This window comes from Sphaerodactylus townsendi, linkage group LG02 (genome assembly GCF_021028975.2).
Source record: "Sphaerodactylus townsendi isolate TG3544 linkage group LG02, MPM_Stown_v2.3, whole genome shotgun sequence".
NCBI lineage: Eukaryota > Metazoa > Chordata > Lepidosauria > Squamata > Sphaerodactylidae > Sphaerodactylus > Sphaerodactylus townsendi.
In genome coordinates, this window is record NC_059426.1 from 49,455,902 (window position 1) to 49,480,641 (window position 24,740).

General features: G+C 40.9%; 1 protein-coding gene across 1 annotated transcript in view; it reads left to right on the forward strand.

The window, feature by feature from the left end:
* The first annotated feature begins 444 nt into the window (after positions 1–444).
* The window catches only part of NXPH2 (neurexophilin 2), a 39,938-nt gene continuing 15,642 nt past the window's right edge, over positions 445–24,740 (forward strand). The window contains exon 1 of the mRNA XM_048486465.1: positions 445–789. Within this exon, the coding sequence (XP_048342422.1) occupies positions 733–789 (57 nt within the window). The 5' untranslated portion in view covers positions 445–732. The remainder of the gene's footprint in view (positions 790–24,740) is intronic.

Here is a 24,740-nt window from a genome sequence, read left to right on the forward strand (position 1 = left end):
AACCTAAACAAATGCCTATATATAAATGCCTGAGCTGTACTCATTGAAAGAGTCCCACTGAGATGGTTTTATGGACCTTCCTCTGCGTCTGTATGAAGAAAATATGGTTCAGAAATGACGTCCAGCACTGCAGCCCTCGACTAAAAAAATCCCACCCCTGCCCCACTTCGATGAGGCGCGTTTTCCTACTCCACACGTCCAGGATCCTTGCCCACCCCTTAATAAACTCCAACCTGAACCCCGCCTTCTGGCCCCAAAGCAGCTCCCTCAAGTCGTTTTCCCGCCAAGAGCGAGCCAAGCGCCCTCGCCCCCCAGCTAGGCTGTGAGTGGCTTGACGCTCGCTGCCGCTCCGCTCATTGGTCTCTTCGCGGGGTGGGGGGTGGGGGGGGAAGGGGGTATCTCCTCTCCGGGATCTCCCAAGCTAGAGGAAAGGGAGGAGGGGGGGGGGGTGACACGGTTCTTGTACCGCTGCTAGTCGGCTCCCAGTCTCCCTCCAGCCACCCACCCAAGCGCCGCCAGAGAGTAGTCGAATGAGCGCCGGAGGACTGGTTTGGGGAGCCGCTCCTCTCCCGCCTGTTTGCCCCCCTCCCCGCGCGCGAGTGTCAGTTCGCTCGAAGCTCCGGGAGAAGGCGAAGAAGCGCCGTGGCATGTCCCTCGACTCAGTCCTGCCCCCCGACGTGGAGATGAGCAAGAGCCAAGGCGGGGACACCACCTCGTAGACGCCGAGCCAGGATGGTGCGCCTGCCGCAGCCCCTGCCTCTCGTGGTGGTGCACGGCTTCCTCCAGCTCGTAAGTCCACTTTTTCTTATGGGGAGGGGTGGGAAAAGGGAGCGAGCCTTCTTTTGTGCGGCTGGCAGAATCCCTCCAGATTCCCCTCGGAATGCACACCAGCCAGCAGGGAAGAAGGGGGGGGGGGTTGTTCTCACGTTCGTATGGGGTTATTTAATCCCCTTGTTACCAGCTGTTTTTGTGCAGGCTTGGAAAGATCTTGTAAGTTTGTAATGATTCAGCAGGAGTTCCGCCCGCAGCAAAATTCCATCCCCACCCCACCTCCGACCCCCGACCCCCTGCCTTTCCCAATCTATAGATGCAAAGGGATGCCTCTTCACCAGGCAGGCTGGGCTCGGAGGTGTCGGGGGCTAGCCCCCAGGTGCCTTTTGTTTTTTGCCAAAGAGGGTGTGCTCCTCGGTTTCGATCCCTTCCGCTTGTTCCCGGCTGCTTGCGGGAGAACTTTTGCACAGCGGACGAAGGCGGCGAGCTCGATGAAACATCTGGGTTTCTGTGGACGCTGCTGTCAGTTTTGCCAGGAGATCGTACTACATCGATTCGTTTGCTTGCTTCGGGGGGTGCAGTTCGGCATCCTCCGCTTCCTTCAAAGCAAGCAACTGAGTTGAGCAGTCCAGTAAATCAAAACCGACCAGAGCCAAATCCCCCCTTCCCAAATGTAAATAGAATGCCCTAGAGAGGCTTTTGACCAACATGTTGAATGTTCTGATCAGTGGATTTACCAATGACCGTCCGTTTGGGAATATGTGTTAATGTGACCAAGCTATTAAATTCTTTGAAAAATTTAGCTTCAAAGCACCGCCTCTTCTGATTATCTCCCCAATTACATCACTGTTTGCTAGATGCTCAGAATATACTATACATTTATTTAAAAGTAAAACAACTATTTAGTCTATGTTTCTGCAGGCAGGGATATTTCATAAAAGAAAACATGGTATGCTTTGAGGGAGGCCTCTTAACTGTACCAAATTGACATAATGCATCTTGGTTGATCACTGAGAACTTCAGATGTGTTTTGGGTTGATTTTCAATATAGAAAGATTTGCTTATATGCATTGTATGTGTGTGTCCCCAGTATTGTGGTGGACTCACGTCCCACTCTATCCAACAAGAAACTTACTGGCATAATCCTTTGATGGTTGTGGATTCTGATTATGTGCATGTTTCCTCTAAAGTAAATTTCCCAATGTTCAGTGAAGTAATTATGTGTAAGATTGTCCCTGCTGAATTGGATATGACCGATTTATCCGGACTGCAGCCTCCAGAAAACAACAGAATATAGTTCAAGGCATATATGCAGAACTTCAAGTGAGACATTACTATGGTGGGCGCAGCAGATAATGCAGTTGCAGCAAGTTTCTTAAGGTTTTCTTGATTGATCATATTGTATATTATGGCAAGGAGAAGAAAAAAGTAATTAACATATTCCAGTTTTGCCAAAAAAGCAAAACATTAAACATGGTCTTGCAACTGTATTTCAGCATTCTCCTTTTCAAGAAAACGCTACTAGTTTTATGTTCCCACCTCTAGCTGAAAGTTTTTTCCTTCTCTCTGTGTGTGTATATGTGTGTGTGTGTGTGTGTGTGAGAGAGAGAGAGAGAGAGAGAGAGAGATTGCAGTCATTAAGGAAATGTGTAATAAACCTTTAAGGATTAGATGCCTCCTTAAGAGCAGGATTCTAATATTACCGCATGAGTTGATTGATTAGTTTTTGAGGAAGCTTATGTCAAATTCTAATCCGTTTTTGGATTGTGCTTGTCTTGTAATGTTGGGGGAGAGAGGGTTTGCTCCAGCACTTTATCATAGCAATGAAGTGCCATGCTGCATCCTTGCGATAAGGCACACATTTTCTTTCTCACTGCTTTTCTTTTGGGCAATAAAAGGCTGTTTACATTTTTAGAGTGGAATTTCTAGCTAAACATAACACAGGGGTTAAGGGATGTGAATGGAATGCTGTAAATGGATTACAGAGTTGCTGAGCAGGAAAAAGCTAAATTGAAATACCTCTTTTCCCCCTTTAATTTCATCCAGATATTAAAGGGACTGATTAAACCTTCTGACAGATGTTGGTTTTGTTCCACATTTTATTGGATGATGTTGTGAACCTCTTTACAACAATAGCTTAGTGTGACTTCTTTGAAGGATGAAACTGTTTCCTTTGAGAAAAACACACCAGGCAGCACCTGTTCCCAGATGATACAGCATATAACTGTTCATTTTGATTTTTGTACTTTTATATATTTAAACTCAAACCATTGCAGTCTGAAATATTTTTATCCTTTAACTCCTAATAGGGTAGAGAACCCAATTTGTTTGATTTTCTCAAGAAGTTGGTGTCTTAAGTGAACATAGTAAGTCACATACTAAAATGTGCTGCTATATTTTGTACATCATCTTAACTACAGTTACTGCATAGAAGACTTTGGGATATAATTAATGTGTGAATAAAAATAGATAGTGATTCAATGCCTCCATAGTGTTAAGACTGTTGTACTCACTATATACTTCTGTGTCCAGTCATTCCAATGATTAGTGTAATCAAAGTATATAATTAGTAGATAAATACTGAACAATACTGGCAGTATTCCAATTCTTGTGAAAACAATTAAGTATGAACATGGAAAATATTATTACTTTCACATCAACTAGCATATTGACTAATTGGGTTCGGCTTAAATTGAACCAGGAATAATGATGAGGGTTTTTTCCTTAATTATTTTCCTGAAACAGGGTGTACAATGAAATATGCACAAATTGGGACTTTGGGTCTTAGGACCAATGTGGTAGCTACATTCAAAAGTTCTATTTCCTATACCTATTTGTACTCCTTTTATGGATGCTTTTTTCAGCAGAAGGAAGTCTTGCAAAATAGTCATTCTGTTAGTGATGTAAAAAGTTTTTATTCATTGTAAGCAAGTTTCTGTCTCCCTCTGTTTCTTTGAAAGAACTGTAATGCAACATAGAAAGTGCCCTTTGCATGCCACCTTGTACTGGATATACATTATATATATATAATATATATATTTACATATCCATTTTATACAGATTTTTTTTCTGTAAACATACAGTCTATGTATATATACATATCTGTCAGTGTAGGTACTCGCTGTGGTATAAATAAAAATGCAGGTCATGCATTCATGGCAGAGGGACAAAGATGAATTTATAATTCACCATTTGCTCAATATTTTTCAATCAATATATTTAAAAACCATGATGCTATATCTGTCAATAAATGTCTGGGTAGATATTGGCTTAAAAGCAAAAAGAAAAATGCTGTGTCCAGCATAATGGCCAGTATCCGCTATTGCTTTAAATTTAATTTTAATAATGGTTCAACTATTCTGTTGTTACAAATGTTAATGATTAGGTTAGAACAACAATGACCTCAGAGACACTGGCAATGAGTAAGTGCCTCATAAAACTGGTTTTGTGGCCCAATTCCTTAAGACATTGCTGACAACATATTACATCAAATTAACATTCAAAGTTTTCTTGCAAAAAATCCTGACATTATTTATCTGGTATTGATTACAATTTCCCCTAATTTTACTGTTTGCAAATAAAATACAATAAAATAAAACTGAATATGGCAAAAGGTATTTGGTAGTGTATTTCAAAGCTTACCGATACTTAACAGGTCCAAAATGTACAAATTAAATTCAAATCATCAAAAGACATTGTGAATTGCCTGTTCTGTCATTAAAATTCTATGCAATGTCTATATTTCTTATATTAAATTTTCTCTCCAAATCAGAAAATACTTCTAGTCTTCTATTAATGGGGAAGTTATCAAACTATGATCTTGTTTTGCAAACACTTAAGTTTTGTATCTCAGAAAAGTATGCATAAATTCTCAAGAGAACTTGATGGTATATTGCCTGTATTATATCATCTGAATTATAAGGGAAAGATTTTTTCCTACATTAAAATAACAAAGTCCATATTAATAAGATCTTTTCTTACTTCAGATAGTTTCTGAATGTAAATTTAAAGTTTTCTACATAAGCTATGCCATACATTGCTGTCTATATAAGTTTACATTGTGCTTGATATTCTGAGGTAAAACAAAATTGTCACAGCTTTATTAGCATTTTCTACTAAGGTCCATATCTCATATTTAAATAGAATAGGTATTTTTTCCCGTGGAAGTGAAAGGTAAATTTATAACAATCATTTTACATATCAATGTGGACTGTTACACAAATTGGGTATTTTTAAAGAAACATCAACATCTTGTACATACGATTGTCTGTAAATAAGATGTTTTTGTCCTTGAGTTGGCCAAAGTAGATTTTCTTTAAGAGATGCATTGTTAAATATATGTAAATGTTATACTAGAATGTTTTGAAGGCATAGGAAGTGATTGTATTTAAAATGGGATCTAAAAAGAGTAAAGATAGTCAGTTCTTTGTGCAAGCACCAAGTCTTTATTGACCCATGGGATGACAACACATTATGACATTTACTAGGCAGACTGTTTACATGGTGGTTTGCCAATGCCTTCCCCAGTCATCTCTAATTTACCCCCAGGAAGCTGGGCACTCATTTTATCAACCTTGGAATGATGAAAGGTTGAGTCAACTTGAGCTGGCTCCCTGAATCTGACTTCTGTTGGGATCAAACTCAGGTTGAGAGCAGAGCTTTGACTGTAATACTGCAGTTTACCATTGTCTGCCAAAAATGAGTTTAATCAGATTTATACAACATTTCAGAGTGTGGGTTGTACTCATCTGGGTCTTTCTCCATCTCTTTCCTCCTCTATTCTGTCATCACACACAGCTCCTCCTCCATGCTTTTCTTGTCTTCCACAACCATCCGTTCCACCCTATTTCCAAATGGTAGCAAGGAAGAATAAAGAAAAACAGCCATTTGAACAGCTGTGCACTGTTGAGTGGATAGTAGTGGTGGTTATTACCTAGTATGTAGCCTTCATAATCTTTAAATGGTGTTAGACTGCATACTGCGCACAAAACCTTTTCCCCCTAAATCTGGAAGAAGGAAAAAGAATGCTTAATATAGCATTCAGTCTCCTGTTAAACAAAGTTGTATTGTGATAGCTGCTTTAAATATTTACACTTATACTGTCTCACACTTATGAGTCATTAGCTACTGAGGGCTGGAAGGACATGTACTAGAATATTTGAACCAAAAGTATTGCCCAGTAATAGTCTTGATATGTAAATTGTTAACTTATTAGAATCAGAACAGAGAAAGATTCCTAATTTGAAAACATTTAATTCATGAAGCAGTGCAAATCAATTCTGAGTTGTTGTAATGAATTGTGTGGGGAGAGGGTCAAGAAGTTTTTCGTCCTCCTACCAGATGGCATTTTGATGCCTTAAAAAGAGTGAGTGTCATTCTAGACTTGTCTTTCTTGATATAACAGCCTGCTTGCCTTTATTATCAAATAACAAGCAAGCCAGTTGACTGGTATTTCCAATGTTATTGTTACTAATTAGAAGGGACTAAACAAGTGGATAGCAGCTAGTCTGGTTAAAGAAGAGAAAGTAGAGATGGAAAAGACATACATGTTCTACAAACTCAGAGTGATATTAGAATGTATAGTGCAACGTTGTATTCAGTTGCTGTGATTCCCAATACATAATGTTCAAACATTGCATGATTTTTCCACAATGTGCAAGTCATTGTTGTCCCCTCACCCTGCCACTGCTCCAGGACTGTAAAGAAGGAATAACAGTTTGAACCTAGAGATGAAATCTGGAGTCATTAATCAATCTGTAGAGTATCAGAATCTGAGACAAAGGCAGTGCAAAGTCTGTGTTTGCAGTGATTAGAGCATATTTCCTCCTCTGTTTCTTTTGTGCGGCATTTCATGTGTAAATAGTTCCTTGTAGCCAAGGAAGTTAAGGGTTGTGATTTAGCATCTCTACACACTGCATAGCAAATTCTATAGATAATGGGTGTGCTATAAAAAGGCAGCCGACCCCTTTCACATATTATAAAGTCAAAACCTCCAGTACCTTTCTGCATGCCTAATGTAATTATTTGCATTCTATCAATAGCAATTGTCACTGCCGAGAACATACATAGTACAGTGCACTACATACATATAATCCTTTAGTTGGCAGATAATGTAAACAACATTCCCTTGTTGTTTGCATATAATATCTAGTTATTATATGGCATCTGATAATAGAAGTTTCCATTTTGGTTCTCATGGCCGATAGACAGAGATAGATCTTTGTGAACATCTAATAATTTTACAGATCCATGTAGATGAGTAGATGCTATCACAACTTACAGTAAACATTTCATAAGTTAACCATGCACAATGTGTCACACTAATTCCATTACTTTATCCTGAACATTTTAGTGTTTTGCAAAAGACCGTTCCAAATGTGTAGCCATGTCAGTCTACAGTAGAAGACCAAGATTTGAGCCGAGAAGCACCTTAACGACCATCAAGGTTTCCATGTATAAGCTTTCGAGAGTCAACCCTCCTGACACAAGAACTTTGACTCTAAAAAGCTTATACCCTGGAAATTTTGCTGGTCTTTAAGATGCTACTTGTAATATCAGTTAGAGGAAACGTTTAAGTTGGTAAGTTAGAAATGTATTATAACATAGAATTTGAAGGAGAAGTCCTCAATTTAGTACATTATTGAAATGGGTATTAGAAAGATTTCACCATGAGTTGGGTTTTCCTTTCTCTTTGGTAGAATAATATTATTAAGTAAATCATCCATTACTGTACTATATAAATGTTATTTTGTTTGTATATTTTCCTCCTATTTTTGTTTGTATGGTTATCCCCTACTTTCCCTTATTTTCTGTAACCTTTTAATCTTTTAAACAATTTAAACAATCTTTAAAAAAGTGATGCTATAGACTCGAACCTTGAACAGATAGACTTTTGCTTGTTCTTACAATTCAGAATCACAAGTTGTTTTCTTTCCCTTTTTAAAAAATAAAAAGATCCATCTCTTTAGCATCCTTTTGTAGACAAGAGAGGCTCCAATGCTCTGATTAATACACTTGCCCTCTGCGGTACCTTTTTTTGACTCTAGGATATTTTCATTGAGACAAAATGGTCATACTGTGCACAGCATTCCTAATATGTGCTACAATAACCTTGAGACCTGTTCAGCACACTGTATGTGGAGCTGCCCTTAAACACAACACAGAAGCTAACATTGGTGCAGAATGCAGAGCTACACTAAATTCTTCCCTTTAAGATCATTACATTCATCATTGTGTTGCTATATTAAGTTTGAGATGCCAGAATTAATCTTTATAATCCTTCACAACTTGAGACCCACTTATCTGAGAGACCACCTCCAACCACGTGTGACTACTAGGCCAGCAAAAACTACTGCTTCTCAGGATTGTGCTTGCTTTTTGTTTGTACCTGCTCCATGGAAAACCCTGCAGGTCTTGGAAGTTCCATAAAGCAGATTTGTTATTATTGTCATGCTTTGGGTAATGCTACTTTGAGTCCAATCACTAGGGAGAAAAGGTGGATTTAAACATAGTAAATAAATAGATAAAGGTACCGTATATACTCACCCTCAACTTATACGTGAGTCAATAAGTTTTCCAGTTTTTTGTAGTAAAATTAGGTGCCTCGACTTATATGCGGGTCAACTTATACACGAGTATATACGGTATGTCAACCAAAATGATATTTTGAACTTTGCCATTTTACTTTTGGGCCTTCTTAAAATAGAATGGAAGCAGCTGCTTTTACTACCCTGACAAACTGAGCTGATGATATCAGTTAGGTTTTCACTATAATGCTATAACTTCACTATAACAGTTTTTTTCCTTGTAGAATAATAGCATCACAGAATTGGAATGGGCCATACAGACTATCTAGTCCAACCCTTTGCTCAGTGCATGAGCAGCCTAAACCTTCCCTGACAAATGTTCGTCCAGCCGCTGCTTGAAGACTGCCAGTGATCATACATATGAAATTAATTTTTTGTCCCAATGGGCTTAGCTTATTCCTTGCATCTCAACTCCTAAATTGTCTAGTTTGGCAACTGCAATTATATTTTTAAAAAACCTTCTTTGCTTAGGCCTATATTCAGACAACTAGTTTATAAAGTGCTCACGACATGTAAGTGGACACTTTTGATAAACAGTCTTTTATATTTACCTGTAGAGTAGAAAATGCCAGTCACTGAGTTAAACCCATACAAAATGTGTGGAATGCAGCTATTATTATCCAGTAACAGAAATAGGGGCTAAGGTGGTATCCACACACAGACAGGCTTGTGTGGTTTACCTGTTACTGCTGCTGTTGTCAATACAGTACAGCAGCCACAGAGCTTCCACATGGCAAGTTTCCCTGCCCCAGTCCAGCAGTTACTTATACAGTAACTGATTGTGGCACAGCTTGTATTCTTGATATGTGTTAGCTTCCTGTTCTTAAACCTGCAACAAAAATCATACTAGACTTAAAAATTAACAATGTAGTGATGGACACTTTCCCCCCAAACTGCACTCATCTTCATGTAGGCAGAACAACACATGAGTCAGCCACCTGATTATTCTTTTTTTTTGTCTTCAAATTTTATTAGCATTTAGAGCACTTACCGAAACAAAGAAAAGAACAAAATCACATCAACATCGAGTGTTAACAGTGCAAAAAAAAAAAAAATTTGCTCTTTAACCATAAACATTAAATTCGAACTTAATAGCCCCTACTAATAATTAACATACTTTTAAAGTCTTTATTGTCAAAGGCTTTCATGGCCGGAATCACTCGGACTTGTGGGTTTTCTGGGTTGTGTGGCCATGTTTCAGTTTTCAACTGAGTCTCTCTTGTAAGGAGACTCAAAGGGGCTTATAGATTCCTTCCCTTTCTCTCCCACAGCAGACACCTTATGAGGTAGGTGGGGCTGAAAGAGTTCTGAAGAATTGTGACTAGTCCAAGGTCACCCAGCAGAAATGTAGGAGAGGGCAAATCCATTTCACCAGATAAAAGAGTATTCCGCTCATGTGGAAGAGTGGAGACTCAAACCTAGTTCTCCAGATTAGAGGCCACCTGCTCTTAACCACTACATGGTTAAGCACAATCACCAACCATGCTGTAACCAGCAAAAATCATATATTTTAAGAGACTCCAGCTTACGCAGTATTCCGTGGTCCATAGAAAGTAATGCTTATGTTCGGTATCAAATTGATCTGGGCTTGCAGGTGTTCTAGTTTAGTGTTACCTACAACATCTATAGAAATGTATTTAAAAAATTTCAAACTCTTTCACAAGCTCCTTGTAGTGTTTGGGCCTTTTTACTGATTTACTCTACTGAAAATGTTTTAGGAGACATTCAAGGGCCATGTCCATGGAATGTCAGTTGACAACTGCATACACTAAAATGATGTAGTATCTGTAACTAGATCAGCCTATCTGAACACTTTTACCTAACAAAAATGAAGAGACTCTCTTCAACAAAAGCATGAGACTCCCCCCCCCTCCCAAAAAGAGAGTCTGAAAATAAACAGAACCTGACTACCAGTACTAAAAACACTAAAACTAAAAACCAGGGGTCCTTTCAAACACCATTCAACAACCCATCAGATGTTATAAACTGCTTCCCTCTTGCCCTCCCCCACCCACCTGGCCTCACCTCACTATGATTTTTGAGATGAGTCAGACCTCCAGGACATGCACTTAGAAATGCAACTGTAAATGAACTCCAGCTGGACTTGTGCAAATGCACCTTATCTCTCTCGCACTTCAGAGATGGACAAAACAAATACTCAGCTACATCAAGCATTCCACACTGTTCTATAGAAAGAAATACATCTTGCTGCTGCAATCCTCTGAAGATGCCTGCCATAGAAGTGGGCAAAACATTAGGAGCAAAAACTATGAGAACACAGCCACACAGCGTGGAAAACCAACAGGCAGTTATAAAGCCTTACTTAATATCCAAATATGCTAGTAGTCCTCCATATTGTCACTGTTTCTGTCCAGATAATGTTTCCATCCAGATAACCCACTTTCTTTTGGTTGTTGTGGGTTTTCCGGGCTGTGTGACCGTGGTCTGGCAGATCTTGTTCCTAACGTTTCGCCTGCATCTGTGGCTGGCATCTTCAGAAGTGTATCGCAGAGGGAAGTCTGTTACACCAGTGTAACACTTTTCAGTTTTATTAAATATGCCAAATAGTAATTTTTTTCTGCTAAGTATAAATGATACATTTTAACTTAATTCAGTAAAATGAGTTCAGCATGTAATCTTCCAGGGAGGGAGGTGCAGAAGGGCTTTGGAGACAGTGTAACCTCTACACCAGTATAGATGCCCCTCAAAGCAATGTTAAATGCCATCCACTACTTATGCTGGTGCTAGGGCACTGTGCGGCCATGCGCCGCTGGGCATCAACACTGTCATGGCACTGGCACCCCTCCAATGCAGGAGTCTGTGTCAGCACTCATAAGGGCATTCCTGGGAGTGGAGCTGGATTTAGTCAGTTTCCTGTGGCCTTTCAGCCTAGGAACGCCCACTTTTGCGGGCGCAACCCATTGGGCTACATGGGTCCCTTTCAGCATGGTTGGGGGGGATTTACCTGTTTTCATAGTCCCGCACATCTGCAATCATCTTTGAAGGCAGCGGGGGTGCACTGTGTCTGGCCACTGCTTATCTGCCCCCCCCCCTTTCAGGATTGCACTGCTCATTTGATAAGAAAGTAAATAATGTGTATATTTTAATTTGTCCTGAAATTTTTGTCCCTTTACTCCCCCAAAAAAGTCTCCTCCATGGTTTCAGAATCTGTGGAACTTTTACATCTTTAGAAGATTGTTTCATCCCAAGTGCCTGATCAACTGAAGTCTTGCTTTGGTCTCCTTTTTAAATAGATGTAGATATAGAAATAGATAAGGACATAGATGTAGATATCTTTTGCCTCAAGAAGGAGTTTAGATTACAATGATTGGCTGCTTGGAAGAGAGGCAAGAGTGGGCAGAATCAAGCTCCTGTGTTAATAGGTGCAGAGCCAAATATGGTTTTCAGAAGAACAGAAGATTAGTCAATACAAGTGAACAATGTGCTTGGGTGCAATTATTATTAACTTATTCATGAACGCACGCATGAACTCAAGGACATCATGGTTTTTATACCTGCCTCCTGAATAGCTGATATGTCGTGCTCATTACATTACACAGAGTTATCTATGTTAAAAGACAAGGTCATCAAATCAGAGTTGGCACCAAAACCTTGGTTTAAAACCAAATGTTTTGAAGGCCAAAACTTTACAGAGTGGTTTACTTGTTTCTTAGAGAACAAGGGAATGTTTTGTTTCCTTTGGGTACCTTCTCCAGACATTTAAATATTCTTGTGTGTATTTTAGTTAGTTAGTTATGCACTTTATTTGTATTCCACCTTTCTCCCCAGCAGTGACCTAAAGCAGATCATAGTGTTCTGTTTTCCTCCATTTTATCCTCAAAACTGTACTTTGAAGTTAGGCTGAGAATGTATGATCAGCCCAAGGTCACCCAGCAAACCTCCATGATAGAATAGGGCTTTGAACCTGAGTTTCCTAGATCCTAGTCTGACATTGTGTGTGTTTGTGAAGAGCAGTTAGTCTTCTCTGAAAATCTAAATGAAGAAAAAATGTAGCATTTCCTATTCAATAAAGGAGTGAGAAACACAGAATTCAGAAGTTGGAGCTTAGTTTAGTTTATGCTTACGTGGTTTTTGCAGTATCTGTGCCCTATCCCATTCCAAACAACAAAGTGACATACTTATTATATGCTGTACTCAGACATCACAATCCTGTGCTTTCATAATTTATAATACAATCCTACTCAGAGTTACTTCAGTCTAATCTAATTGAAATGAATGGGCTTAGACTTGATCTCTTTAGGATTGCCCTGTTAGTCTTTGGTATGCACGGGTTGTTGCCTTGAATATTGAAAAACCCAAATGACATGCATCCCAGGGAACTCCGCAAGCATGTATGCAGACCTACAAGATGCCATTTTGATGTGCATACACCTCTGCAAGAGTTAATAACTACTTAGCATGTAGCTTGGTTTTCCCAGCTAGTTTGTGATTTCTCATTAGTTTCAGGCATCCATTTCTTGACAGATGGAAGCCCTTTCCCAGCCTTGACATTCCCATGCTCATTCAGGCAGAGGAGTCACAGCTGACAGAGAATACGGCTCCCTCCGAAACAAAGTGGAATTACTGAGTGTGCTGTGATATTCCAAGCTTAGCAATAGAGAGCTTGGAATATCTCATGTTTAACACATAGACCTGACTTTTTCAAAATACATTTGAATGATAATATTTACTGTTCTGTTGCTTTTGTATTTGCTGTTTTGGTGATGTCTGATGCTCATTTTCTTCTGAGTTGTAGCATGGTAAATGTAGCTTTTTATTTACATGTGTGCTTGTGGACTGTAAAATAAAAACTTAGGGGGCAAAGTGAGAGAACAATGCAGCTGCTTTACTTTCTTCACTGATCCAGTTCCCTTTGGTCTCTAAAGTCAGAGTTACCTCATCTATATATAAAAAAATGGAACCATGTGTTTGTTGCTTCGAGAATAACCCCGCACCTGCTGGCCCAAACGCTCTGAAAATTTCACAGACACTTACTCATTCCCCCGACTGTGTACTTACGTACCTCCCGCTGTCAGACAACACACCTGAGCCAGGTAAAACATCTTTTTCCTGGTGCACCAGGCCATGAAGCTGCCTGTGTGTAACTGTCACCCTTAGAATGTTCATGCCCTTAGAATGTTCGCTCAGATGGCCAGATATGAGCAGTGAAAACAGTACATAGGCAATAACTTGAGTGGACGTGAAACACATACACACGTTGCCGTGTGAGACGTCAGGTGGGGTTCCCCCCCTCACACGCAGGTACCTTTCACTCTCTGTGCCTCACCCACTACTACCACACAACACACCTACTCTCATACACATTCAGCAGAGGGAGGGAAGGGACGGAGAGGGAGCCATGCAAAGGAAGAGAAGTGAGGGAGGGGACAGAGAGTGAGGGGTGGCATGCAAGGGAGGGGAGAGAGAGGGCCCAGCATCTAGATATGCCCCACCCACCCTAGCAGAGGGAGACGGAAGGGAGGGAGGGGTGGCATGCAAGGGAAGAGAGAGTGGGAGAGGGAAGGGACAGCATGCAAGGGAACAGAAGTTAGGGAGGGGAGAGAGTGAGGGGTGGCATGCAAGGGAGGGGGCACAGCATCTGGATATGACCCACCCACTCTAGCAAAGGGAAAGGGGAGGGAAGTAGGGGGAGGGGTGGCATGCAAGGGAAGAGAAGTAAGGGAGGATGCGGTCACAAACATCAATGACATCGCACAGTATCTGCCTGCGCGTTTCCATGAGCATGTACTGCTGGCCTCTGCAATTGATTTGCTGCTACTGTTCCTTTCCCATTTCACCACAATAAGCCACAGAAACGCGGGGCCGGGCCCTGCTAGCATTGCAATAAAAATTAGGCTATTTGATTAAAAAATTATTACACAAGTGGGTTGTTTTTTGACAAACAGATGAAATAAATTAAAGCTTTGCTTAGGAGCATCTGATAGCCTTAGAACCTCGTACATGTAATTACTACTGTTTCTTGAGGAAAAAAAGTGTAAGAGTATGGGTGATTTACTTGGATGGGACTGGCTTAGCAACTTAATTGTACTATATGACATACCAGAGCAAACCAAAACAAATGTATTAGATTCATTTGGGAATGACTAGAAGCACTATCTTTTATGCTTCTTTTACCAAAGGTATGTGATCATTTGATTCTGCTGTGTAGGTCTACACTGAAATCAATAGGCTCTTGGAATACCAAGTAAAGTCGCTCAGATCCGCATGTTATTGGTCTCCACCGCATGTTATTGGTCTCCACCATTGAACAGCATCCTGCGGAGGTGTCTGGAGCACAGTCTGGTACAGTTTTGTTGGATCAGTTTCAGTTCTTAAGGTACATGGACACGTTGCTTGCAGGGATACAGCCTACTACTAGTCCCCTGGACCCTTGTCCATCCTGGCTTCTAAAAGCTAGTGAGGAGAGGGCTGATCCAGAGGTTTAAGGAGGTGGTGAATGCCTTTTTGATGTCAGGGGTAGTACCAGCACTTCTGAATAAGGCAGCAGTCCATCCCTTTTTGAAGGGCCCTCTTTGGGCCCTGTGGTGCTGACCAATTATCACCCAGTGACCAACATTCTATTTTAGGGAAAGGTCCAGGACACAGTGGTGATAATTCAATTGCAGGCTTACTTGGAAGAAGTTGGTTTTCTGGACCCATGTCAATTTGGTTTCAGTGTGGTTATGGCATGAAAATGGTCTTGGTCACCTTGATGAATGACCTTTATCAGGAGAGAGACAGGGGGGATACTATCCTGTTGATTATCCTTCATCTCTCAGCAGCTTTTGATACCATCAACCATGGTATTTTATTAGACTGGCTCCAGGGCATGGAGTTGGGGGTCACTTTGTTACAGTGGTTTTCCTCCTACCTTTGGGGTCCATTCCAGAAGATAGTGTTGGGGAACTCATGTTTGTAGTCCTGGGAGCTCCCTTGTTGAGTTCCCCAGTGTTGGTCCTGTCTCCTATGCTGTTCAACATCTATATGAAGCCACTGGGTAAGGTCATGAGGGAATTTGAAGTCAAGTGTCATCAATATGGGGATGACACCCAGCATTGTCTCTCCATTTCATCAGAGTCAGAAGAGGTGCTCTGTGTGCTAGAATACTGCCTGGAAGCAGTTATGAGGAGGATGAAGACCAATAAACTGAGGTTGAATCCAGACAAGATGGAGGTTCTCTGTGTGTCGGGAGATCATGATCTCCCAAGTCCAGGAGATCATGGGGCACCCATGGGTTTTGGATGGGGTTGTATTGCCCCAGGACTGGGTGCAAAATCTGGGGGTTCTCCTGGATTCATTGCTGTTCTTTAAGCTTCAGATGACGATGGTGGCACAAGGGCATTCTAGCTGCTCTGTTTGGTTTACCAGCTCCGCCCATTTTTGGACAAAGGAGACCTGGCCACAGTATTACATGCTCTTGTAACTTCCTGATTGGATTACTGTAATGCACTCTATGTAGGACTGCTCTTGAAGACAATCTGGAAGCTGGAGTTGGTGCAGCATGTGGCAGTGAGGTAGTTAGCCTGTAGATCTGGCTGGACACATATCACACCAGTCCTTAAGGAACTCCACTGGCTTTAAATTTGTTTCCAGGCCCAATTCAAGGTGTTGACATTGACATACAAAGCCCTAAACAACCTGGGTCCTGCCTACGTGAAGGAGTGCCTGTGCCTGTATTTACCTACCCAGTCACTGAGATCATAGGGGTAGGTGCTACTAGTAGTACCTCTCTCTGCCGAGGTGGGGGGAACAGGGACATGTGGGAGGGCTTCTTCTTATGAGTTTATGCACATGGTGAAGACCTTCCTTTTCACCCTGGCATTTGGTTAACTCTCTGGAATCCCCCTCTGCAGCTGCTGGTCCAGGGTGGTGGTGGTGGTGGGAGTAGGGGTTGGGGTTATTTTAATGTGATTTTATTGCTGTTTTAATTGTTATATTTTATTCATATGTGTTTATTGTGATGTTTATTGTTTTTTAACCTTTGTAAGCCACCTAGAGATGCTAGTATAATGCAGGGTGTAAATATCATAAATAAATAAAATAAAAAAGAAATCAAGACTAGGAAGCACATCATCCAATTTAAAAGAAAAATGTATCAATTAAGCATTAAGTGAATAATAGAACAATCTTAAACAGGTCTACTCGATAGCGACAATAAACTGAAGTTGGTCAATGGAGAGTCTGCTCAAGGACTGAGGAGCCAACCTATGCTGGAAGGGATTGCACTCTCCCTGATGTTGCCAGTGCCCAGTTGGGATATACCTGGAAAGGGGGGAGGGCGGTGTTAGAGCCTGAGGAGGGTGTGGTTTGGGAAGGGGAGGGGAGGGGAGGGATGGGATGGGATAGGATGGGATGGGGAGGGATTTCAGTGGGGTATAAAGCCATAAGGTCAACCTTCCAAAGAGGTCATTTTTTTCCAGGCACAATTCAAAATGCTGATATATACCAGTAAGGCCATAAATGCCTTGTGAGCAAGATACTTGGACCGCCTGCAGCCCACCAGTTAAGGTCTTCACAAGGCCTACTCTCTCCCCCCATGCCATCAGAGGTGAGGTAGGTAGAGACAGAAAACAAGGCCTTTTCAGCAATGGCACCTCATCTGTGAAATGCCCTTCCCATGGAATGTGCTGGCTCTTACACTGTTCTCTTTCAGGCAACAGGGCAAAACTTTTCTTTTTACCCAAATTTTGTATTTAAGGGGCCAGTTTTTAATGCCATTCTTGCTGTGAAACCAGCATGACCCTCACACTTGTGTCAATGCCACCTAATGCCAGCATAAGTGGCATCTGTGCCACCACAGGGCCAGTTATGCAAGTGTTGGGCTTCTGTGCAGCAGTTCGATGCCCAGATGCTATCCAAGCCTTTGCACCAGAACTCCTCCAGCAGAGGAACCCTCACTGACATAGATGGGGGCATTCCAGGGGCATTCCCAGGATGGAGCTTTTGGTCAACTTTCAATGGGTTTTTAACCTAGGAATTCCCCCTTTGATGGTGTGGAATTATGGCATCAAAAAGGCAGGCGTAGTCCATTGAGCTGCAAAGGGGTTTGCTAGGTAATCAGGGATGTTTTTGTGCTTGCTGTTCCTCCTTTTTGGAGCACTGGCAGCACAGCAGCACCATCCCTGACTGCTGCATAACTACCACAACCACTGCCTTTAGATTCGACTGCCTGACTGAAAACATCTTTTAAAAACCCATTTAAAGCCACATGATTTTTTGTTTTTATACTCTGGGTTTCTAGTGCTGGGTTGTAATCAATAAATTGTATAATGTCTTATTTTGTAAGCTGCCTCAGGCAGGTTTCCTGGAAAGGAAATAAGTAACGAAATAATGCTGAGAATCATGGTAGTGGTGATGTTAAGTGCCACCAAGTCATAACCAACTCATGGTGATCCCATAGGGTTATCAAGGCAAGAGATGAACATAAGTGGTTTGTCATTGCCTGCCTATGTGTAGCAACTTAGGACTTCCTTTGTTGTCTCCATCCAAGTACTCAGGGCCAACCTGGCTTAGCTTCTGAGGTCTGATGAGATCAGGCTAGTCTGGAACACCTTGGTCAATGAACTCAGAATCCTTCTGAAGTCTATTCAGTAGGGCATACTGTCAGGAAAGATTTTTGTTTTTAGGATTGCAGTGTAAGAAAGGGTTATAGTACCTTTTCTCCAAGGAAGAGAAAGTCTGTAAAAGAGTTTTCATTTTCTGTTTCTGCTTCCACAGTGGCTGGAGCACACATGTGATTTTGATTTGATTTGAAATTTAATTTATATACTGCCCTCCCCCAGAGGGCTCAGGGCGGTGTACAACACAATAATAAACAGCAATACATTAATACAGTAGGACTAGCATGAACCACGGATAAACAACAATAAGCCAGTATAATGAGCATGACAACAACATCATTTACAATAAACCCTAACATAGACCAACAGCAATTCAATAATACTTAATACACAGTAATACTAAATATTCCTATCACAGGTCAATAATTCATAACATAACCATCATAACACTTCATAACATTTTGTAATAGCATAACACATAATACAATGCATCCTGACACCTACATAATGGCTTGGAAACACTTGGTTGTGAATGCAGATGGAAAATTTCTGTCTTCATTGAAATTTGGTGTAGTCCAGAACATTAAATCTCTAAAGCTAAAGTATTTATTTACAGTATTTATGGTCCTCCTTTTACAGCGAGACTCAAGGTGTCTTATATAATGTGAGTCAAATACAATTGTTGAATGGGTATATCCAATAAACAAAGCAATCAGGTTTGGACTGCAGAAATCTGCAAACAGAGATGAAACAAAGCTTAAGTGGTAAGATGGCATGTTAAATTATATGGAAATTACATACCGGTAGGATCATACTGAAATGTTACAAGCTACACATACGTATATACCACAGTGTAGTCCACAAATTGTTAGCACTCCTTGAATCACTTAAAAACTGTTCATGGTGCATTTAGTATGGAGAATTCAGCAGAATCACTCAAGAGACATGAGGCATTTCTGCACACTTGACAAAATTCCTATATAGTCTCAAAAATAACTTAGTAAATTAACACATACACACACCCCAAAAGCACCCTGAAGATTACTGAACGGGCTCATTGCCCCTCTGAGAGGCATGGAATATCAAACACAGGTTTGTATGATCCCTAATGCATTCCAATTGCCATGATTTTGGATGGGTATATAATTCATATATTTGTGAAATATAAAAATACAACTCTCCCACTTTTCTTAAATAATTATACCTTGTGAACATGCAAATAGCGCTGGTTTGGAAAACAATAATAAAATAGCAGTTCACAATCAAAAACATCGACATTGTTCCAAACAGAAGGAAAGATTTAATGTCAGGGCTTGGAAAGAGTAGGCTGGATCCAGACACTTGTGTAATGGCGCTAAACAATGGATGCAGTTTTGGGATTGTGCTCTCAAATGCTAGGTGGTGAACTGCTTGTGAAACTGAAGGCAATTATAGAGCTGTGTCAGTTAAGTCATATTGGTTAAACAATTCTGTTATGCTTGAAAATTCTATTCATAATAAAGTCCAGCCAATTTGTCCTATCAGTCTGAAATTTGGCATTGAGAATCTATTTGGAAAGCAGTGTTACTGGCCAAATTTGAGAAACATGCATAGAATTGTGGCTGAGTTATTAAAATTTAAACATGTTGCCTTGACCTTGAAACTCCACAAATTTATGAATGCTTTTGCCTCCTAAAATATCTCCTTTTTTCCAGTTTAAACAATGAAAGGTTGGAGAGATTGTGTCATATGATTTGGTGAAAACCCATTGAATATTACTATAAAGAGTAAAAATCCAATCCAGCTATCTGGGTAAGGAGATTCAGGCTAAATAAAATCAAAAGGGGAATAAGGCGGATAATTATTTTAAATTTAATTTTTTGAAATTATTTTCTGGAGGGTTGTTTTTGATTTTTGAAGGGGGCCCTCACACTTGATCAGTTTGTAATACAATATGGGGGTTTGCTACCCAAAGGAAAAAGATTAAGGTCTTTTGTGTCCTTGCTCAGTCTTGTCAGGCATAAGTAGGGTGGATTCATATTATTTGCCAGAAATTCACCTTGTTGTTCACTTAATAGACAGCTAAGTGGATTTGCTTAGGAAAGCTTTGGGGGCATTGCAGTTGCTGTTCTCTGCTTTTTATATTGGTCTCTGATCTGATTGATCCTTTACATTGATTTGCTTTCTTATGGATGTATTACAGAATCCTGTATTTGGTTGGCATTAATTGTAATGGTTTGTTATAATTTGTCAGTTGCTTTGTAAATAGTCAGAAGTCAGGATATAACCATTTTAAATAGTCAAAAAGTTGAGAAAATAAATATCCCTGTAACATAAATTAAGGTAGCATTGACTTCTTTAATAGTAAGTTATCATCATATACAAAAGGGCTGTGGTGCCTTATGTATTACTTGGAAGTAAGGCTCACTGAGTTCATTGGAAGCTACTTTGGAATAAGCTTGCATAAGATTGAACTGCAAGTAGAAACTGGTAAATTTGAATACAACAAGATTTTGGGAGTATAAATTTTCAAGAGACAAAGCTCCCTTAGATTCTGGCTGTTCTCTGAGGTGCTACTGGACTGGAATCTAGCTGTTCTGCTGCAGACTTACTCGGCTACCCTCTGAAACTAAAGCTGTAACTGGGTTAGTGTCAGTGAAAATGAAGAATGGTGTTTTCCTGTGTTTTCCAAATATACTCACACATATACCTTCCTGCTGCCTGGTGAGCTGTCCAAACTGTTTCTAAAGGTCAGGGAACCTCTTGGAACAGAATGGAATGTGAGTTGTAGTCCTGCAGCGGGAATAAGTAATCCGAATAAACTGGGGAAGGGAATTCCTCTGTGCAGTTAGAATTATCTGTAATAGTAGTGGGGCAACATGTGAGCACCCCATTATTTCCCCTTTTCTTTATACTGGTTACTCTATCAGGCAGGTGGGGGAGAGGCAGGCAGGGGAGGGGAGGGGAAAGAGGAAAAGTCTTATATAATCCCTGGAAGGCGAGCGCTCCATGGGACAGCCAGCTGTGCGAAGGGACCAGGGCGAGGCTTTTATTGGCCCATGTGGAAAGGGCCATAGAGGCAACTGCATTTGCCCCCCTGTAGAGCAAGGTACAATTTGGGGTGGGGGATAGTTTGCATTGGCAAAACCACAGAGGACATGTTTCTCCACCCAAACACTGCAGACCTACTTGGAAATGCTCTCATTTTAGTAGAAGTTGGCAGCTAATGATAGACTCTATTCACTGAGCAACCATTTTGTAATTGACACCTCCCAAGGATGGGAGGAAAGGTAGCATGGTATAGGCCAGTCTTATCAGATCTTGGAAGTTAAGCAGGGTTGGTACATAGAAGGGAGACCACCAAGAAAGACTCAGCAGAGAAAGACAAATTAGCTCTGCTTCTCACTTGCCTTAAAAACCCTTTGTTGGGGCTGCCATAATTTGGCAGCAGCTTGATGGCACTTTGCACACGCAGCTCCCAAGGATCTGGGGAAAAATTAAATAGCTCCTAGAAACACAAGTTGTCTCTTCCTCTGATTCTGACAGTGATTCAAGTTACAGAATAACTTACATTAGTATTTTTTTCTGACATACGGGAAGGATATATCCAAAATAACCAAATAAGGCTTTTGTTTAGCTATTTTTGAACAAAGACGAATATGAAAAGAAAATTGCAGAACAGCTGCTGACAGGGCCCACTGCTGTTGACCCACCTTACCTATTCACCTCCCTTGTTGCCCACCTGAGCACCCTTTCCTTGTGGATCCATGAGAGTTCTGCCACTTGTGCTTCTGGCTGCATATGCTACCCAGCACCATGAGAGAAAGGTCATTTAGACAGAGTGGGCAGCTGTGAATGACAGGCAGTGAGAGAACTCACAAGCAGTGTGTGGAGAATGGATAAGCATATGGGTAGATAGAAAGAAAGGTCCATTGACAGCAAAGGAGAGGAGTATTCTTTCTCCATCTTCCTTTCAAAACCAGGAACTGCCTCTGAGTGGAAGGCGATGTTTTGACAGGAAGGTATAAGAAACTCAAATCTCAGGAAACAATGCTGTTTCCCAGGGAAGGAAATATTAAACTGCTCAAGTTGCCAGATAAGAAGAGATGAGTTTTCTGCAAGGAGATAATTTGCTCATCTGCCAGGAAGGGGATAGATGGGTGGCTGTGTGAATACCATGAGATAGGCAATAAAGGTGGGAGACATGCACTCCAAGTTGATTGGAGAAAAGTGGGCTGAATGTCCCATGAGGGCATACCTTCCTAAACTCAGGACTGGGTAAAGGGGCTCCCACCCAACTTGGGTAGAAAGGGTAGTGACAATGATAATGGATAGCTTGATGAAAATGTCAACCCAGCTGCTGTGAAAAAGCAAATTCCATGCCAGCCATAATTAGAATAGGGATATGTAGAATAAAACTGCTATCATCCTACCCTTATACAAATATATGGTGAGACCAACCATAAAATGCTTAGGGCTGCTTAGCCTAGAAAAAAGGCAAATATGGGGAGATACGATGGAGGTTTATAAAATTATACATGGCATGAAGAGAATGGTCAGGGAGATCATTTTCTCCCTCTCCCATAATACTAAAACTCAGGGTCATCCACTGAAGTGTAAGGGTGGAAGATTCAGGACAGACAAAAGAAGTATTTCTTCACACAGCATATGGTTAATTTGTGTAACTCGTTGCCACAAGAAATGTTGGCCACCATCTTGGAAGACTTTAAAAGACAAATGGTCCAATTCATGGAGACCTGACCTATCAGTCATGATGGTATCTATAATCTACTCTCTCAAGAGGTATTATGCTTCTTTAATTCAGTTGCTGGGGAGTGCTGACAGAATGATGCACTTGTAGTCTTATAGTTTGTGGTCTTTCTCCAGGCAGTTGGTTGGCCCCTTTGTAAACAGAAGGCTGGGCAAGAGGGGCCTTTGGTCTGATCCAACATTATTCTTCTTATATGTTGTTATGTTTTTTAAGTATTAAAAAATCTGGCCATTCTGTTAGCAGGTTTCAAGGAGCTGGGCAAACCCAACCTTAAGTGAACAAGAAACAGAGGAAAGCATAGAAGAGTTCTGCCTCTGTTTCCTAAGTTCCAGTGGGATTGTGCCCATCCTGTAGAGGTGATGCCAAAGGTAACATCTATGTCACTAAAGTTTAGACTAGACCAATTTGGTTTTCTTCATGAATATTTGAAGTAGATTAAAATTCTCTATTCATCTCACAGATCCAAAGTGCTAACTAGTAGTATATTTTCCCTCTTGAGATAGGTGCTAAATAGAATTGTTGTCTTTCTACTCTCATTTGTTATCTATATCTAAAACATCTGGCTTGTGTGATTGGACAAAATAATAATAATCATAGCTTTGTACATACCTATTTGAAATCTAAAAGTTTCCTTTATGTGGATGATCTTTTATTGTTGATTTTTTATCGGTTATTTCAGGTTTTTTGTGTACTAAAAAAAAGGATATTCTTTGGAAAGGAAAGGCTCGTAGAGTCACAACAGAACTACCAGCATATTTGGATATCAAGTTAAACTTTATAAACTTTGAGCCTGTTCTGATCAAGCCCCTAAACAGATCAACTTTTTACTTTTGTCACTATCCCTGTGTTGTTCAGTGAGGCTGAATGCTTGAAGTAGATGTGACAGTAATTGTATGATTATTTACATATACCCATACGTTGCAGTCAGACATGAGTATGGTTTTTATGCATGCAAGAGATGAGGTTTTGACTTACACTGTCTACATTCTCTATGGTCCTTTCTACCTCCCTACAACTCAATCACATACCATATACTGAATTCCCCAGACTGAATTTCACAGTATGCCAGAGGCTGTTCTATATTCCTTTTCAAAAGGAACAAGATAGGCATACAAAAGCCATTCATCTTAACAGGAAAGTTAATGCACTTACACATTCACTTCTGCTGCAAAAAACATGGTACATGTAAGCTAAGGCAGGCCTTAAATTGTGTACCATTAAGGAATTAATTCATAGTCTCAAATGTCATGGTTGCTTACAAACTAAGCATTGTGTCCCCGTCCTTTGCCTTGGTTTTTCAGAGGACAGTCAACACTTGTGGGTGAGGACAGATATGAGGCAGTTGATCAAGGGAGGAAAAACAAAACACAGCTTTTACAACGGAGGCAGGAATGGATAGCACAGAATTCCCTGCGCTGCCCTCTCCCTGCCTGATTACAGCACAACGAAAGTTGGACATGTGATTCCAAGTATAAACATGAAAGGAAGGAAGGAAGGAAACAAATCGTGCATCCCAATCAGGTACAGAGGCTAAAACAGCTCTGGACCAGAGTACATGGAGGATTATTTGCCCTCTTACAAACCTGCCTCTCCTTCAGATCAACCTCACAAGTTCTGTTCTGTGTCCTCAACTATACAAGTAAAGGTGGAGGACCACCTTCCCTCTCCCTTTTCTGTTGTGATGCCTCAAATAGGGAGGGCACTATCACCAACAGAGGGGCATCGCATGTGTGTGGTGCTCCTCTACTGCTGGAGCTCATGCCAGCACTGATAGGGGTATTCTAGGGGCATTCCTGGACACAAAGCCAATTTTAGTCAGTTTCCTGAGGACATTCATCTTGGGAACACCCCTTTTTGCTGCTGACAATTTAACACCTGCAAGAATGCAGGTGTAGCCCACTGACATACAGTGGAAAGTTTTGGATTGTGTGGGTTTTTTTTTTTCCTCCCTTGCCATTCCTCTTTATTTCTTCTTACAGACAGCATGGCTACCCAATCTCTGGCCACTGCAAAACTATACCCATCCACCTAACAGGGAACTGCAGAATTAGAATTCATCAGTAGGATTGGAAG